General features: G+C 38.7%; 1 protein-coding gene across 8 annotated transcripts in view; it reads left to right on the top strand.

Moving 5' to 3' along the window:
- Nucleotides 1-17,674, top strand: part of LOC105830666 (RNA binding protein fox-1 homolog 2) — a 284,616-nt gene extending 266,942 nt beyond the window's left edge. For 3 of the 8 annotated variants that reach the window (XM_036290412.1, XM_036290413.1, XM_012670148.3), the window contains 6 exons: nt 815-968; nt 4,421-4,484; nt 5,446-5,472; nt 14,230-14,396; nt 16,646-16,709; nt 17,478-17,674. In XM_036290412.1, coding sequence (XP_036146305.1) covers nt 815-968; nt 4,421-4,484; nt 5,446-5,472; nt 14,230-14,396; nt 16,646-16,709; nt 17,478-17,522 — 521 coding nt within the window. In that variant the 3' untranslated portion in view covers nt 17,523-17,674. Of the gene's footprint in view, nt 1-814; nt 969-4,420; nt 4,485-5,445; nt 5,473-6,611; nt 6,633-14,229; nt 14,397-16,645; nt 16,710-17,477 lie in introns of all 8 variants that reach the window. The other 5 variants (XM_036290410.1, XM_012670151.3, XM_036290411.1 and 2 more) reach the window with 5 other exon arrangements.
- Nucleotides 17,675-19,032: the final 1,358 nt, after the last annotated feature.

Below are 19,032 nucleotides of genomic sequence, written 5' to 3'. Positions count from 1 at the left end.
TTTCGTTTGCATCGTCCGTGCTGTAAGCACATTAAAAGGGGTAATATTTCATTTCGATAGTCAGGTCCTCTTCCTTCTTTGATTACATGCACCTCGTCGTTTGAATTCCCACTGGCAAGAGTTCGAATTAATTTTTCGATTAAGAAAAAAAAAAGTTCAAAAGCCTTAAACTTCCCAGCGAATCAAATTACAAGAGTGCACAAACAATAATCTTATTCTTCGCATAATTGCAGTTAATTAAACGAAATATTGAAAAGTGAACGCAAATAATGATATTGCATCGATTTTTGGAAAGAGAATTATTTCTATGAAATTCAAAAACCTTGTTATCAAAATTTGATGAGGGGGGTGCGATATCATCTCGCAGATGAATAGATAAAACTCAGTAAAACGACCGGTAAATCAATATTGCACTCGACTACGAGTTTGCCGAACGTGCTGACTGATCCAGAGTCGCACGGTGAAAATTTCCTAGACGCCCTGGCAAATTTTATTTTTTGTCTCCCCCGCAAATTCCCTCGCGACAGTGAAACGTTCGTGACGAGCTAATTCCCAGGCGGAATATCGATCCCTAAAAGTCCCGTATATAAACTGGGTATTGAATCAAGCCTCGCGTACCACCGACCTCGGTCTCGCCGAAGGCTGACGATGTGCGCCGCGCGGTTCCTCGGGGGAAGCTGGCAGCCTGGAGTCCTGCGGGAGTCCTCTGGTCGATAGCAACGTAAGTCTCCCTCAAGGTAAGGCGACCCTGGTTGTAATTGTGCATGTGCGCGCGCGTTACTCGCGCGCGCGTGTGTGTGGTGTGTTGTTGCAGCCGCGGCGCTCAGAGGAGTCGCCATACAGCGTGGCCGAGTAGGAGCGGCAAGGGCGACTTTCCCGACCAGCGCGGCCGCCCTGGCGCTGGCTAGGAATCCGGGGCCGCTCGCAGCCGCAGCTGCAGCCACGGCCCTGCATCCCTTCGCATCCGCGTAAGTATATCCAGGTCCAGGTCGGATCGCGCGTCTGATCGCCGGACGCAGGTATTTCGGGAGGTATTGTATTACTCTGTTGTGTGCGGCATTGCCAGCGTCGGCGTCTTAACAATTAATTGAATATCGGGTTCACGATCGATCGCGGGACGAGAGATGATGTTTTCGACAACGCGCGTTTCGGACGATCTGAATTGTCACTTGATTCTTTTCGACGTTGCACTTGGAGGAAAAAAAAGAAAGACCCCCGACAAATGCCATTAACAGAGTACGTATCTCCACTCGCACGATCGAGACCGGTCCATCTTTGAGATTATCTTCTTCGTCTGTGTTTAGCCGCTTGTCTTTTGTATCTTTTGTACATATCCTTTTTCTTTTTGATGGGAGTTTCTCCTGCAGCGAGTAATCGGGAAGTGCGCTACGAGAAGTACTTTTTCGCGTTACGTAAAGTTTTGCGTTACGTAAAGTTTTGCGTTCGAGGGTTCTCGCCGGGCGATAAAAACGGACGTGTGATGTAACGACGATAATTAATTTACGTAGCCAGGAGAGGAGGGGGGGGGTGTAGGAGTGGTGCGTGCGTCGTTAAAGTTTCGAAAGACTTTTTCGCGATAGCCTTTTTCTCCTTAACGATCGGTACTTACGTACTTAGCGTGATTTATATGCCACTAGTTCTTTCACGCGATAAAGTTTAAACTCGCGAGCTCTAAACCCGTTAGATCGCACCCTCCGGCTAATTATTTTATATTTATCTTTGATACAATGTACGATATATATTCTTCTTGTCCGAAAGATCTTTTCTATCATCCGAAAATGATTTAGTTTAGCGACCAGAGTCTCTTGTTGTTCCTTCTCAAATTTTTGCCGCGCGTTATAAATTCAATTCTCCGCAAATATTAGTATTCGTAAACAGCTTTAATGACTCGCAGTAGCTCGATAATAGTCATTTAAACTGTATTTCGAATCGGTGTATCGTCGAGTGCATACACTCCATCACTTTATCGCGCGTCGAAGATCATCGAGTGATATCGAGAACGATCGGGAGGAAGGGGGGAGGGGAGATTACTCGCTGCAATGAGTTTGTGCACGCGCCGCTCGTCAAGGCTTTGCCTGTCAGTCTCACTGCGTCTGCACACTGCATGTCCACCTTTCCAAACCCAAACTCTCCCGCAAACACGTCCGCGTAACTCCGCGCGCAATGCGGATTATAATTTGCGAGGAAACGCTCGGTTCTCGCTAAATGAAGACTCGGAACGAGCGGAGAAAAGACACTCTTGGATTGCTTCCCTGCCTGAGGATGATCAAAGGGAAAATGTCCGGGGTGGAAGAAAAAAAGATTCGATTCCGCCGAACTGCCCTTTGACCGATTAGAAGATTAAAACGCGACTGTCAGATCAGCGCGGGGATTACCACGTCGCGGTGATGGCGCGCCGTTTTTCCTATTGAAAATCAAAAATCGTTGCAGGATATGGACACTTTATCTTGTATTATTTTTTTTTTTTTAACTTTTTATCATTCCGGATTTTTAGGAGCAAGCATTCGCGTCGAACCGTCAATCGTTCGTTCATTTTAACGTTACGGAATTGGACATGGCGTTGGCAGGAATGAAAAATTTGAATACGGACGAAAATCAATCTTCGAAGCCCGTTACATCGATGCACGCCCCGGCCGCGAAATCGGATTTGTCAAACCCAATATCTACATATATATATATGTATATGCGTCATGCATTTTAATTTAATGCCCGTACCGTTTCGTTTGCGAATGCAAATTATTAACGTAAAACAGATTATAGAGAAGAAAATGACATCGTGTTTTATCTTAAAACAAAATCGCGCGCATTGTCACGCCGGGTATTAACAGACATTTTTTTTCTCCCCAATAAATATTACGTGTACTTTGTAAAATATTCGTATAATTTCAGGAGTGAATTCTGCGTATAGGAAAATAGCGTAAAACGATCAAAGGGAATATCGTTCTGGTATAAATATATTTATTTCACCAGATTTGTTTTTGAGTCACGGTCATGTTTCTTTGGGATCAATAATTTTTGGCATAAAACTCGGTATGAACTGGGTTCTAGTTGTTTACCATATATTATCTTATTGACTTCAAGTATCTTATTGTCTACTTGTAAATATTTTTGTGACCTGGAAAATTCTTTTTTTTTTTTTTTTTTTTTTTTTGTAAGAGCAGTCGATAGTTTTCAATGTTTTATTTACGATAATTTATTCGCAATAACAACAATAGCGATGTGCAAAATGATGTCGATAGATGATATTGATTACACCTACGAAGATTTATGGAACACAGAATGGCGTATATTTTTGTTGAATTCAATATTGACAAGGCAAGAGACATGCAATTTTATCCCAATAACAGTTCGTCCCAGATATATTTGCCACATCTTTCAATAGACCGTTTTCGATTGCTTATGTTTTCCATGAATCTCTAAAAAAGTAGCAAACGGATGTAAACAGATGCATTAAAATCAAATGTAAAACGAATGTTTATGCGGGCTTTTTTTCTCACCATTATCAGTATACGTATTGAATTCACTCCTGTACATTATGCTCGTATTTTACGAAACATCTGGTGCGTGTGTGAGTGTGTACGTGTGTATGTGTCGCGCGATATATTATATAAAAATTCCTCGTCCCGCAACTTTTTCCATTCGTACGATCGAAACGGGGCGCGAATTCGCATCTCGTAGAGTCAACAACTTTTTTTTCCGGGGAGTTCTTTAAAACAAGATTATCGCTCGCTCAAGTTAAATAGACTTTTAACAACGGTCTCCTCCGACGAGGATAATAATGGGAGCGAGTCATAAAAACTAATTCCATTGCGAACACTTCTGTGCGGATGCAATATAAAGCAATCAACCTTTTCCTCGGCATAATTTATGATTTTCGCGCATAAAACAAACTCGGTTCGCGCGGTCGTGGAAGAGGGACAAAGTTTATCGCCTCTGTCGTCCTCCATTATCCTCGCAAAGCGCGGATTATCGTATTTCAGAAATAAATTTCCAATTTTATTTTTGCGACCGAACGCGAACGAATATTTAATATACACGCGACGTTCTATTAAACAAGCGTTGTGCATTATTGAATCAGAAGATTAAAGGTTCCTTTGAAGTGGCAGCTTTTAACCGAATGTCCCTATCGTATCCAATATATTGGAGTCTTTATAAATATTTTACGCGCAGAATATGGGGACCGTCGCAAAACGCGGGTTTTTTTTTTCCAAAGAAGTTATTTGTATAAATGAAAGGTATTGAAGCTTTGCGAAGTGAAAATAATTGGACACGCGCGCTCGGTTGTAACGTTAATTATGCCTCGCGAGAGAGAGAGTGCGCGTCGTAAAATCAGAAATTCGGTAATCCCCACGGGATTGCGCAGTGGCGGACAAGCGGATAAGCCGTTCGTTACTCATTGGTGATTTTCTACTTTTTGCAGTGTTTACTACGACCCCTTCCTCGCGGCCCACGCAGCGACGCAGGATCCCAACTACAGGTTGCAGGTGAGACAATTTCTCCATTCCCATTAATTCCCGCGGACAATTATTGCCTCCGCTTCCGGTGCACCGCGAGAATAGCTGCGGCTGTCTCGCGAGGGACGCGGTGTACTCGAACGAGTTTTTAATTAAATCGAAGAACACATGACGAAGTGGGCGCGAGGGCGGTTAAATGGAAACGGCGCGATAATCAATCACGTCGCAATCGCCGACTGATAATCGGCTATTAATCGGAAAACAAACCCTCGCGAGATCGCTGACGCGCTTTCATTATGTTGCGCTACACGTACGGGACATCGAACGGACATAATTAATCGGGCAATCGGCGGACCATCGCCGATGGAATCGATACAAAGCGATACGACGATACGCGAACTTGCAATGGCGTTCCGACCATGATCCGATAAAACTCTGCTGATAAATCTCTTTCGCGGTTTTCTTTCTGATAAATTTCAGTGATATTCGGAAGAAGAGCATATTTGTCAGCGAATTTGCAATTCTGAATAAAATTGAATATGAATTTATTATTCAAATAAAAAAATATTCACGCAATTTATAAAGGAATAGAGCTTTACTTTATTTTTCAAATTTATTTTTAAAATTTGTTTTTTAAATTATATTTATATTAAGAATATATCTTATTTTGTTTTGAAGCAGATTGACAGAAAATAAATGGTATTAAAATATTAGTGCAACGTTTTTCATAAACTATATCGACGATTGCGTAATTTAATTCAATAGATTGCAAGCGGCTCGTAATATCATAGTTGTCGCGGTATTAATTGCCCTTTTTGCTGGAGCCCGAAATATTCTCCGCACTAAATGCGGCCCGTACGAAAGAGCAAACGGAAAACGCTTATTTGCACGTGCACCGGAAGCGGAATGCGGCGCGCAGTATCTGTAAGACCAGACAAATGAGCGCAGAGATTTTGACTAAAGTCCGTGATCTCTTGGTGGACCCGTTTAGCTGGAATGGCCTCAAGCAACAGCTGACGTTAGTTGACACACATTTTGCCAGGCTTGCACACACGAGAGAACGCTGAGAGAGAAACCGATAACAATTACGCCATCCCTATCTCGCGTTCTACATTGTCCCGACTATTCGCCATTCTCATTGTATCTCATTTTTCGCCTATCTCTTTCATTCTCTTCCTCTCATCTCCCTCTCTCTCTGTCTCTCTCGGTTCATTCACGTAAAAATCCCGATGCAATGGCAGGATTGATCGAAAAAAAGCGAACACTGCTAACTGTCGAGATAATTATTTCTGCCCCGATGATGCCCGATCTCTCTGACACTGTCTACTTTAAAATTAACTTTCCATCGAAAAACAATGTCGAATCTCAATAGTTACAGCTATAACAGTCTGCTGTTGACTAATAGCGTTTCAATATTTTTTGACGATATAAAGTTCAAGACCTTAATTCAGTAAAAAACGCCATAGTAATACAACAAGTAATTTCTGCTATATACTTTTAATGAGTACTGTTGTAATTTTATAACAATATAATTTTGTAATATGCACTGATAGAAAGGATCTTCGCAAATGGAACTTTTAACAAGAGAGAAAGAAAGAAAGAGAGAACAAGTTAGATTATTAAAAGTTGCACTTTACAATATTAAACATATTTCGCAACGTCTATGTCTAATCAATTATCGGGAACTAATTAACTAGCAGTTATTTTATTAAGACGTACAATCTCAAGATCAAATCCACGTTTACCACGAGAGTAGTCTGCCATCTCTCAATTGCGTGGCATCTTGTTGCATCTTGTTGCCTAAATGCATCTTCATCATGCACTATTCCGTCCACCTTTCGTCTCTGCCCACATTCTTCCCTCTCTGTATTCTTCTCTCGTCACTTTGTATAGTTGTTCAAAAGATCATTAATTGACGAGATATAATCTACGATTCTACGGGGATTAATGAAAGAAAAAGTGAGTGAGGTAGATAACGCTAACGTGCGTCGATCGATACGGACTTTCGCGTTTGCATTTGCGGGTAATGGGGGGGTGGGAGGGGGGGGAGGGATTAACTTGTTAAAACGAGGACTTAATTCCCCCGTGCAAAAACTCGTGCTCGAGTTTCCGCCGTCCTGCCGAAATTTCTTTTCAGGTTTGCCGTTTGTGTTTCAGGCTAAAGCGCCCGCCCTGGAGGTAGGAATTAAGGGTCCGCCTGTTCTCCTCTCGTCTTGTCCGTCTGTTTTATCTATACACATTCCTCCCTTTTCTTACTCTTTTTCTTCTTCTTTCGTTTTACTCAGTCTGCTCTCTCTTTGTTCTTTTTACGTTTTCGTTTGTTCGCAAGATTGAAGTGCTCACCAATTGTCGGGGACTACTTAGTTAAACGTGTTCCCAATCCGCTCTTTGCTTTAAAAAAAAAAAGAAATCCTCCCTTCTCGCTGTAACTTTTCCTCCAATGGAAGGTTGTTTAGGGGAGCTGTAGAAAAGAGTGTTTTAGCTGACGAGGTTTTTCTCCTCCGATCATGTTGCGTTTCTTTTTTTTTTTTTTTTTTTTTTTTTCTTTTCTTTGTGATCCTCGATTGATATTAGCGTGAAGACAGCATGTAATGTCGCCTTTTTTTTACAGTTAGTAGAGCATGCGTCGCACAGACCTAGAATTACGTCATAGGAGGCCTATACAAGTGGAGCAAACATTTTTGTGATAAATGCACGCAATTAAGTGTGTCGTTTGGAGTTCCTCAATTTTTTGAGGGAGCTTTTGTATTATGCGGGCCAGTAGACAAATGGCGTAGGCAGGTTTTCGTGATTAGAAATTGTGATTTAGAGAGCTACGCTAAGGTAGACGGTAGTCGTACCATGATTCATCCTTTAATTATATGGTGTTAGTAGCTAACAGTAAGTTAAACGCACCACGTCAAGTATTTTATAACAATCGCTCAGAAAGTCGGAAATGTTTAATCTCTAACTAATTCGGAAATTTGTATTTTTAAAGAAATGCTTCGATCACAGTAGATTTGTATTTTATTATATTACTATATCATATATATTGATATAAATATTGGACTATGAAAGGTTTCTAATAAGCTTTAATTACTTTTTTAGAACTTATTTTGGATATCAACATGACACAATCGGTTTTGATTAAATATTACTGTCCAACAAATCAAATTTGATGATTCTTATAGATTTTTTGTCGCTAAAAACGAATTCATAATAAAATTGTTTTATCATGTCACAACTTTTAAGTTTTACTTTTATCAGAAATCTGACGTGTAACAGAACAGTTTTACTCACAGATTCGTTTTTAGAAATAAAAAATTTATATAAGAATCACTTGATTTGACCGTGATCTAAAATCTGTCTAGACAGTGTAATCCACTATTCCGACAGAGATTGTTTTACATGAAAAATATGTCTATAAAATCTAAGCGAATGATACATATATTATAGTCGTAAATGTTCGCAAGCCGCGAAATATCAAAGTAAAGACTGCTTTGCATTTATGAATTACTGAGCAGCGACTATTTGTTGGACGTATTGTACATGTGAATAACTGTTTTATGAGAGCATCGCTGGCAGACATCTCAGAAGTCTTCCGATATTATTGACGTTATTACACAAGCGCCTTGCTGTGAATGTCGTAGCGCGTCAAAGTGCATTGCTTCAGGAATTTTCGTGTCTCTTGTAAGGAAATTTATTATGAATATACCGTGAGATCGAAGCGTGAATCGCGCCAGGAATTCTCGCGTAAAATATGTAAGAGAAAATTTAACCTTAGAAGATTGAAGCAACGATATTGAAATAGCTGCAAATTACTTTGTAAACAAATCCTTATTTTTGAATACTAAAACTCAAGGATATATTAAGCAAAGCATAAAAATTGCAATATTTTTTTTGGTTGATATCATGTAAGTAAATTGCTGCAAATTGTTATCAAAACGAATGTTAAAAATAAATCGTCACTTTACGACGAAGCGTGTAAGAGTAAAAACGAGCTTATTTGGCGAATCGTACGTGTAAATAATACTCAAGATTAACAAAAAAAGGTTAATTAACACCAACGGGAAAATGATGAAAACGGTGAAAATTTGTGATCGGAAAGCGTGAAGAAGGAATCTTCAAACGAGCGCCAGGTCGTAAATTGTTCGGGCGCGCGCGCTGAGAATTTTTCGCGGCTAATTTGGGGCTCAATCTGCGAATTTCGACGGCCAGGGCGCAAGACTCCGTTAGCCGCGCGTCGTTTTCGTTGCCACCCACGTTTTCGTCGGTGGAGAAGCTTCGCTCGTACGAGAATTTACGAGCCGGCCGTGTAACGGAGTCGGCCCAATTGCCAAGCTCTTTCTCGACTTTGTCGAGAGACCGTAAATCAACGTCATCGGGGAACGCTCGTCATTTAACGACTGACGGGTTCATCCTAGCTAGATCCGCGCGAGAATATTTGCGTGTAAAATGTCAACGACATGCAGCGCGAAGTCGGTCTGTATATCCGAGTTTGTATTTCTCCACATTTTTTTCTTTTCAACGTTAATCGTAAAATGTAAATTTGAAGATTATTTAGAAGATATATATAAAATGAAAATAAAAGTTTGCAATAATTTGTCTCATGTAATTTAAATACATAATCTTTGTAGAATTGATTAAAATTAGATTTTATCGTAAGTTATAAATAAATTTGCAGTTAAATCACGAAATGTCAAAGCCAGAGTTTGTAAAGAAAAAGATTTGCAATAATAATTTTATAATTTTTAATTCCACGGAAGTATTATCTTACGCTCTTGCAATAATAATTTTACTTCCGTTTATTTTATGTCAGGTAATGTAAGTCGTTCTCTGTAAAATTATAAATAAATATTTTCATATAGAACTAAATGTAGACTTAAATGAGTAGAGCAACATCGAAGAGTTCGAATTCAGTTTTGAAAGTCGCGGGAAGTTCACAGTAGGGTTAAAGCGTTCGGCTTATTTAACTTTGGTTCCGATAATTAGTTCGGCCGTACTGATTTAAGCTGCGCTCCTTTTCCAGGGGGGGATTGGAATACCGAGTTCGCGAAATATTTCGAAAGTCTTTTCGTTAGCTTAATTGAGGGCTTGTTGGACGTGCAGCTAAGTTTAAACAGCAAATAACTTGTGTATGTATGTATGTGTATATATATATATATAATATATCGTATATTTATATATCGTAATTGATGAAAGAAGTTTTTCCTTCTTATTATCCAGCGGATGTTTTCGCAGTCGCAAATAAAAATTAGAACGTTTACTTTTGCTTGTTACCTATATGTATATACATATATACCTTAACGCTGATAAAATACAAAGAAAATAGAAACGAAGAAATCGAAGAAAAACAAACCAATTCTCTCTTTGAATTTCGTAACTATTGTCTTTAACTAATGCAAAATCGACGAGATATGTAGAATTGTGATTTTTATTATCCCAGGTGTTTGCCACCAGGAAAAACCTGGAAAACCTGAGGTTTTCAGAAAATGTCTTTTATGAATTTTCATGAGATTTAATTGATGTTCATAGAATTTTTTAAATTTTACTTTTTCCGTTTAAATTCCTTTTTGATAAAATTGTATCTCTAATCTTTTTTTTTAATAATGTTATAAAATATTGGCAATTAATTAGTATGATAAATATAATATACATCTACGTACCTTAATAAAACAAAATAATCAACATAGCACATTTTTATACCTTTGCTTATAAAATTAACATCAAAAGTGGCTCACACAGTTATATTCTCTCCGAATTACAGAAGATGTTATCTTTCGTGCATTGAAGCGCTAAGCAAAGCTTACCTTCCACGACCTCCGTCACTGTTAGGATTTAATTGTTAAGCGTTTCACCTGTACCGCAATGTAAACAGAGGCTGCGAGTCTGCGGTTGCTCCGTTTAACAGGCCATTCTCGGACGGGGACGGAAAGTACGAGGCGCGAGAGAAAGAGACGTGACGCGAAAAAAAGAAGGTACCCACGAAGGTATCCGACCACAAATGAGCTGCTGAATCGACGTAACTGCGAGATAAAGCGCTATAATCGCCGGTTTCGCACGCGACAAGGGGAACCGTTTGTTTGTTTGTTTTTTCTTCTTTTTTTTTTGCCGCGATCTCGGCACTTCCGGTCGATTGCTCCCGGAAATTGAATTCGCGAGAAATTATTGTCTCCCCCCTGCTTCCGACGATATCTCATCGCGAGCGGACCACTGCGGGTTCCACGCGCTGAAGAGATTACGTAATTCTCCGTCGCAATAGGATCGAATGGTCGCGAGGCAGTTCTTCGAATGCATGGGACCTCCGCATGTTTTGAACAGTCCGGAATTTTATCCGAGGAAATCCGCGGAGCAACTTGGCGCCTCTCGCTCCGCTTCCAATACGTCGACTCGTCCTGTTTTCCTCCTGGTAGCAAAACAGCTCGTTCGCCTCTCTCTCGTCCACCTCCCCGCGCTACCTTTTTTCGTGACAAAACGTCGAATAACAACCCGTCCCTGGCCACCGAAAGTTTCTGGCGCCGACTGAATCGTGTTTTCGTCGCGATACGTGAGCCGGTCAGCCAATTCGCGCTTGCGACTCGCTGTTTGCAGTCCGTTATATTCGCCAGTGATGCCGAAAGATATCGAACGCTCGATAAGGCTGTCATTCTTGCAAAATTACGAGCGGTTCTGTTCAGAAATTTTATTTTCTCTCTGAATCGTTAATTTGTTGCACACTGCGCGCAGAGTGTTCTGCTCTGTCTCCGTCTAAAATTCTTTGTGATCGATCTAAGAGAATTGTCTTCTCAATAAGTCATGTCACTTCCCGAACTTTCCAGTTTTCGTTAGCTGAATAAATTTGCTATCGAATTAATGCTTTGAAAATTTTAATGCTTCTAATTCGAATATTCGGCGCTTCGATTGCTCGATAAAAATCTAATTTAAATTTTACAAAGAGTTTTTATGATGGGGTGGGATGGTTGTATTTTAGAATTATTGGATTTTATTCATATTATCGTTTGTTTTTCATTAAACTTATATCATAAATGAATCTTATTGATTAGCACGGAGCGATGGACGCGGCATTCCTTTTTAACCGCGAATAACCAGATTTGGTATTCCAGAAATTCCTGGAATACATTTTGCATCGTTTTCCTTTATTAATTACGAAATAATGGACTGCACTAATCAGTGCGGACGGTATAACAATGCTCGACATTTCGGAATTATGACTGACAGTGCTACAGTATTCCTTTTGCATTATCGCTCACTCTTTGTGTTAATATCGAAGTAATGAAATGATAATTCATCTATTTAATATTTAAGTGAAGTTTCGTTCGAATGGCTAACATTAAATTATACATAATATATTTGCAATTATGTAATTTACATGAAATACGGATTTGTTAGCAAATGTATTTGTTCGCGTAACGATTTTTAATTAAGTCACTATTCAATCTTCATTTTTATCATAAATTATTCGGTCATGTACGTTGAAATTTTTGAAAAAAATGCAGGAATTATATTATTCATGTAATATAATATAAATGTAAATTCGTTATGTCGTGTATAATTCATCTGCTAATTATTTATTAATAATATGCATAATATAACACGCAGCTACAATTATCGCGCGCATAAATATGATTTATAAAAGAACGTAGCGTGTCCTTTATAGTAATGCTACGTAATTTTATAGTAAATTAGCGATGTTGTAGTCCGATCAGGCTTAAAATGGAGAACTTAATCCCCTGGGAGCTTTTGGGGGAGCACTCTTGAACACGACAGAGTGCAAACTGCATTCGGGTTTAGGTCAAACGCGCGAATGGAAATGTCATGGAAATCGCGCGGGCACATCTGAGCGCGCGTGTTACGTTGTCGCGTAATGGAATACATATATACATCGGGGTATCGGATTCTACATCCTAGATGCATGCGCGGAGATCTTCCCGCCATCATCCTGGCGCCAATGAGTGAGTGCGCTCAACAGCCCTATCCTCATTGGGCACAAATCCCCCTGGTGCATCGAGCGAGATTTCGATGCTGCTCGTGTAAACACTTGCGGGACTCGCTGTTTAAACATCGCAGTTATTTCCAACTACGGCGTAACTATAGACGACCTCTTTTGACGTGAGACTCACTCGAGGGAGTTTACTTATTGCCTGGAGCACAATGGCTACTGCACACGTCGGAAAAGATCAGAGAAAGAAGGCAGTTATTTATTCTTATGTTAGGAATATTTCCTCTCCTACTGCTGGCAATTATTTATTGTTATTTTAAGAATTTTCTTAACGCTTTTCGCTCTCTATGATTACATTTTTGTGTAATAAAACTCCGTGTTCCCACTCTGTGTTACTTGGATTACAAAGGTATTTTTCGAGATCCTTTAAGTGATTTCTTTTCGGTCAGATCTACGTTGAAAGGGGCTAAAAGAAGAAGAAAACTGATGATTCGTTATCCTAATTCTTTTCTATTTCGTATATTTGTAGTTTTTCAAATCTTTTATCTTGCACCGTGACTATTTTCATGAATCTTCATGTTGCATGACATTTTTACATCTCTTCATTCATTCATTTTATTATTTAATGTGGAACAAAAAAGTATCCGTGTCGAAAAAAATTGCCGAAGCATAATTATTTTCTTATTCGGTATATTTAAATGTAATTTCGAGATTGATAAACGATAAAGAATTTTTATATTGGTAAACGATAAATAATTTTTATTTATTTAGTACATTTTTGTACTTTAGGATGCAATTAGCAAATGGAATGTTTGCATTATATTCGCGAAATATTCAATAATATAGTCGCTTGTTACACATAAATTGAATATCATCAGTTTCGACCAGATCATGTTCCTTGTAAATAAAATGTCCCCCTCGGAGCTTGTATAAAATACAGCTTCGGGTGTCACAGTTAGTTATATGCTCGAAATGTTGAATATCCATGCACTGACATTTTTAAAACAGCGAGAGAAATGCGATGCAAGGGTTTTTGACAATATTTTTTTTTTCCATGCATTCGAGCCTGAAAATGTCACTCGGTTGCTGCATCTCGCTGTTCTATCGATGTCGCAATGAACAACGCTGATGCGTTTCACGTAGTAATTGCACATAGAAAACGTTAGCAAACAATTAGATAGTAGCATATTCCGTTTATTTCGGGAAAAATTTCGAAACATTAATCATATTAAAAGTATGTCATTAGATTTGACAAGCTAGAAGAAACACGAATTATAGTAGCAAAAAAATATTTTAGAGCCACAACCAAGAAAATGACTTGTTGTAACGATTTTGTGAACGTTGAAATTACAATTGACATATTTGTAGTTATTTAAAGATCTTAAATATTTCTACTGAAGCCAAATTACACATGCTAATGCAACATTATTCTATTATATTTTATTAATATCTAGTACTCTAATTGTTTTTAATTAAAACTTATTCTGTATATTTCTTCAAGTAGACCGTCTGATTAATCAACTATCGAACTACTTGGAATTGGATTGGAAAAAGAGTGCAAACTTTATTTGAAGTTTTGGAGTTCGTTTGCTTGCAAAAGTAATTGCATTGATAATAGTTGTATAATTGAGTTTTTTCCAATTCTTCTCTTTGCCCCACGCCTTTTTTCCAGCCGCAATTATCATTTCCCGTGGAATTAGAGCCACAATGGATTAGATAGTAACGTTTTCTGTGTGCAACGACACGTACGCCTCTAGGAACGATCGTATTAGTATCGTTTCTCGCTGAAGATCATCCTCTCTGTCTGTCTTCGAGCTTGCTTGAGCCTTGCATGGCGGGTCATGGTTGTTGTTTCAGGCCGCGGCAGCGGCAGCCGCAGCCTCACCGTTGTTGAAGACACCACTATCATCGGCACAACAGGCTACATACGCAGCTGCAGCGACCTACACGGCGGTGGCTGCGCGCGCATACGGCGCAGCTGCAGCTGCGGCACAACCGGTCGCAGGATATGCCGCAGTCGCGGGGTAAGTGCACCACATTTTCATCCGAGGAACTCCCGTGTATGTACTCTCATTCACTACGAATCCTCTAGGATTTCTCTCTCTCTCTCTCTCTCTCTCTCTCTCTCTCTCTCTCTCTTTTTCTTTTCCTCGTTCTCTTCCCTTCCTTCTTTCCTTCCTCCATACGATATGTATAGAACGTCCCAGATTTCGCTGGATCGTTTAACAGAACTGAAGTTAGTTCTTTCTTTTAACGAGACCTTTAATATTAAATTATATGCCTGCCACTCGTCTTATTTAATCAGAAATCTGTTGAAACAAAATGCAAGTAAATTAAACGAAGATTGAATCTCAATTGATTAAATGTAGCTGGGTATATATTTATAAATACCTCGTATGATATCCGACGAAGCAAAGCCTCTCAAGCAAGGGAAAGAGAACTTTTCGAACTTATTCCTTTTTAATTCCCTTTGAGGTAGAAAGCTTCGCGATTTTTCTTCGCGAATGCGCTTTTCTCATAAGATCTTTCCTTTGAAACGGTACTTCATTTATTACGTATGAATTATAACTCGTTATTTAACGCTTGTCATGTACTATATTTTTTCTACATAATATAACTATTTCTTTATATACTTTTTAATTAATATATTGTAATAATTGTATAACATACATTTATTTGAAAAATAATTATGCAATAAGAAAGATATATGATAACTGATGCTTACATGTTTTAAAAATATATAACAACTTTACATAGACTAGAATTTATAATAATATTAGATGAAATATTCACTTTTTGTAATAGTACATTCCGAACTCATTCTCGTAACAGCATCCGGTACATTTGGAATGACGCATATTATCTCCATTATCGATATGAAGGGCCATGATTCTCCCATCATAGCTGTGGTTAGTGTGCAGTGTACTGACACGCAGCTACATGTGTATAGATTAGGGGACGCTTTGAAGTCATCGGCTCGACCCCATTACGAGAGTGAGGTCGAGATGTACTGAATATCGCAATGAATTACCTTCATCTCTCTATCCCTGATGACGTTCACTATCAGCATCCTATTTTATATTTGCCAGCAACCTTCACAGTTTTTCTCATTCTCCTCTTTCAGCCTCGCAAAATACTTCTACATGGAAAGGATGATTTTGCTGAAGCTAAAAATTTAACTAGATACAGATCTGGGAATAATTCTGTCAGATCCACAATTATGAAGAGCGTACAAAAATAATAAGCAATACTGCAAAAAAAATGTTTCAACGTTGTAGCAAGCAGTTCGAGCACAGCCTAACATATTTATTTTGGTGGTCTAACAAAATTTTTCAGATTCTTATCCAGCTAAATTTCTAGCAAAGCCATTCTTTCCGTGTCTGAAAGAGGAGGCTTACCAACTATTAAAAGGTATACATGACAAGTCCATTCCTTGCAGCAAATCCCGACGTCGCGGACGAGCTCTTAGGAGTCGCAGATGCGTTTCCGAAATCCAAACCCGTTCCGATAGTCCTGCCGAAAGTCCAGACACACCTCCTGAGAAACCTTAAAGCGCGCTTAATGCACTTTGCGTCGGTATTTTGCATCCAGTACAAATGGAAAAATATTAAGTACGAATATGAATACATTGAAAGAAAAAAATTGTTGCAATCATCATAATTTAACTACAATCTACAGTCACGTTTGGTGCGAACTATATAGTTGTTTTAATCATGCAAATTATAATTGTTAGTCATTATTGCATAAATAATAATCGAAAAAATTGTTTGCAAAATTTACTATAATTACAATTTTATATTTATTTTACATGGAAAAGTTAATTTTTCTCATATCTTGATATTTTGTACTATAATAATATTTTATTATATTAAAATTATCATAATTTGTAGTAAATTTTTTAAATAATTAATAGAACTAGAAACACAAGATTATTATTATTGACATTAGCAGTAATAATTATAAAGATAAAAGTCCTAATAATTATTTTATAATGCAATTATGGTCAGACATTTTTATGGTCTGAAACCGAACATTTTTCTCTCAGTGTATTAGAATCGATTTCATACGAATTTCATATAAATACTTGTAACGTGTACATACCATACATCACTTCCACTTGTCACGTTTTATTCGATCCCTCTTCCGATCTTCCTTACGGAGAGCAGCGAGGAAAATCGGAAGGGTAAATACGCCCGTATGAAATCGTTCGACTTCAACGAATCGAAAAATCTTTACGGCATTTAACAATCGACTTCTTTTATTGTTCTTCCAGCTACGGGCGTGAATACGCCGATCCCTACCTCGGACATGGCATCGGACCTGTGGCGGGTTACGGGGTAAGAAGGAGAGACCTTCGATTACGAAGTGTAGTTTTACGATTTCATTTAACGGTAGTGCCGTTAAATCGCGCGCATAGATCTCCCCGCGCGAGTGTACCGCTACCGTATGGGAGGAGAATGGAGCACCCCGTTATTACGCCATAAATAACGGGCGTTAGGAAAGACCACCACGGCCGCGGCGCGTTTCACTCACATATGAATTATTAATGCCGAGCATTTTCAACTTACGGGAACTGTGTCGCGGCGAAAGTTAATGGCTCGTGCTCCCATCGCGCGCATTTGTCCTCAAACGCGACTTCGGACCGCCAATCTCAGTTCGCGCGTTGTTACGCGAGCTGTACGTATTATATAAATGACGGGATGACCGAACGAAATGGATGCACGCCGTGCTTGCGGAGAAGTTTAACCATTCTCGACAAACTCAATTTAACGAGGGCGATAATTAAATAATTTTTTTTAGTTCGACCTCGTTTATCTCCAAATAGATGATCGTGTGTTACAATAGAAATTTTAACAGCTTAAAAAAAATTTTTTTTTTTACATAAGTACTTCATTTCTCTGTCGTAAATTGAAAGGTAAAATGTCGTTTACGTAATTTTGTGTTTATCTTATCAAAGCGTCGTATATTTTTTTAACGTTTTAAAATAAGATCTCGAGACGAACGGTTACATGAAACGCTAGGTAACGTCGCGACGACGGCTTATACGGTTAGTTTGCGTCATGTATCTCGCCGAAATTGTATCTCATGAATGTTTATCCTTGCAGGCAACAGTATACAGAGGTAGCTACAACAGGTTCACGCCATACTAAATGGATCGTTGATAGCAGAGCGCGAGAGCCTTCCAAGTTATACTCAGCAGAACATGACCAGACACAAGTCGATCAACAATCATCATTGTCATTTTTGCCATCACCGAGATCACCCACGAGACGACGAGCCTGGACCCTTCTACGCATGCTAATTCTCGCCAGTTTTGTTCCCAGCATTGCGATCCAAGAACTTCATAAAGATGCGAAAACATCAACACTGAAATTGTCCGAGAAATTATAACGGAACTCCTGTTAATGTAAATTAGCGAAGCATTATCTGCGTCAAATCTTTAAACAGTACCTTTACAAATATATGAACGGCGACTGAAATAAGTGAGAAAAATTAGTAATGCAATGGCAGCGTCAAGGTCGACGTATCAAAGTGTCGAGTCGTGTTCGGCCGAAAGTCGCCTCTAAGTCCGCCTCTAAGTCGCGCTCCCCTGCCAGCAGCTATTCGCAGGGGAGAGCAGCTTCTACCCGACTCTGTATCTGATCTGAATTGGTCTGAGCAAAGTGAACTGAATTTCAGATATTAAAGTAAAATTAATGGCAATGCTTCACGCGCACTTTTGAATTTTACTGCACAAAATTATTTTTGATAATATTATCACGTTTCTCTATTTGTCTATATTCTATCATATATTTTTGACGACACGTTTAATACGATCTCACAAGTGTTTTAAATCTTGTGAAAAATTTTACGATCTACTAAGTGAAGGATAATAGTAGTTATATTTTTTTCTCTCTCTCGTTTTTATAAGTTTTTCTGTAAAATGCATTAATGTTGTGATATTACGCATACCAATACGATGCATGGCTCATGCACCTTTGCCCATTTAATGAAATATTTGTAATATAGTTGTACATTTGTTGTAATTGTTTTTGTTTAAGTCAACGTTGCACAATACAATTTGCATTCATAGTCTAAATTAGAGCTAGTGTTAATATTTCGAAGGGGCTGCCGAATAGAAGAAGCCCTGAATATTTCGCACAAATAGAACTATTTTACGCACACGGTTTATTTATATGATGGAATTAAGATGATTAAATGAATGAATAACTATAAAGTGACACAAGTATTCTTTGCTACAGTATAAGATGTAACTTGTCTCTCATGGCAGCGAGGCATTGACGATTTCAGTCGACACGAACCGACACAAGGTGATCCGAGAAAGCGAGATCTTTAGGTAGCTAGTTAAAAAGAAAAAAGAAAAAAAACGACCTAGAAAGAATAAAAGGCATCCACGTGACCGGTAGGGTTTCTTATGCCAAATATGTGTGTGTGTGTGTGTGTGTGTGTGGTGTGTGTTTTACGCGCGCGCGTGTGTGTATGCGTAGATGCGAACCAATTTCTGTTCTGAGTAAATTTAGAGGAGTAGCGGAAATGGAAGAAAACAGGAACAAGAATTGTTTAGACCTCTGAAACAGTATGCCGAATTTTAATTGCATAGGATCTGATCAAATCACTTTCTTAATTACAATAACGCATTTTTTTCCTCATTTACTTATA

The sequence above is a fragment of the Monomorium pharaonis genome, chromosome 7 (assembly GCF_013373865.1).
Source record: "Monomorium pharaonis isolate MP-MQ-018 chromosome 7, ASM1337386v2, whole genome shotgun sequence".
Lineage (NCBI taxonomy): Eukaryota > Metazoa > Arthropoda > Insecta > Hymenoptera > Formicidae > Monomorium > Monomorium pharaonis.
Note: the sequence above shows the minus strand (reverse complement) of the source record. Positions and strands in the feature narration are given on the sequence as shown.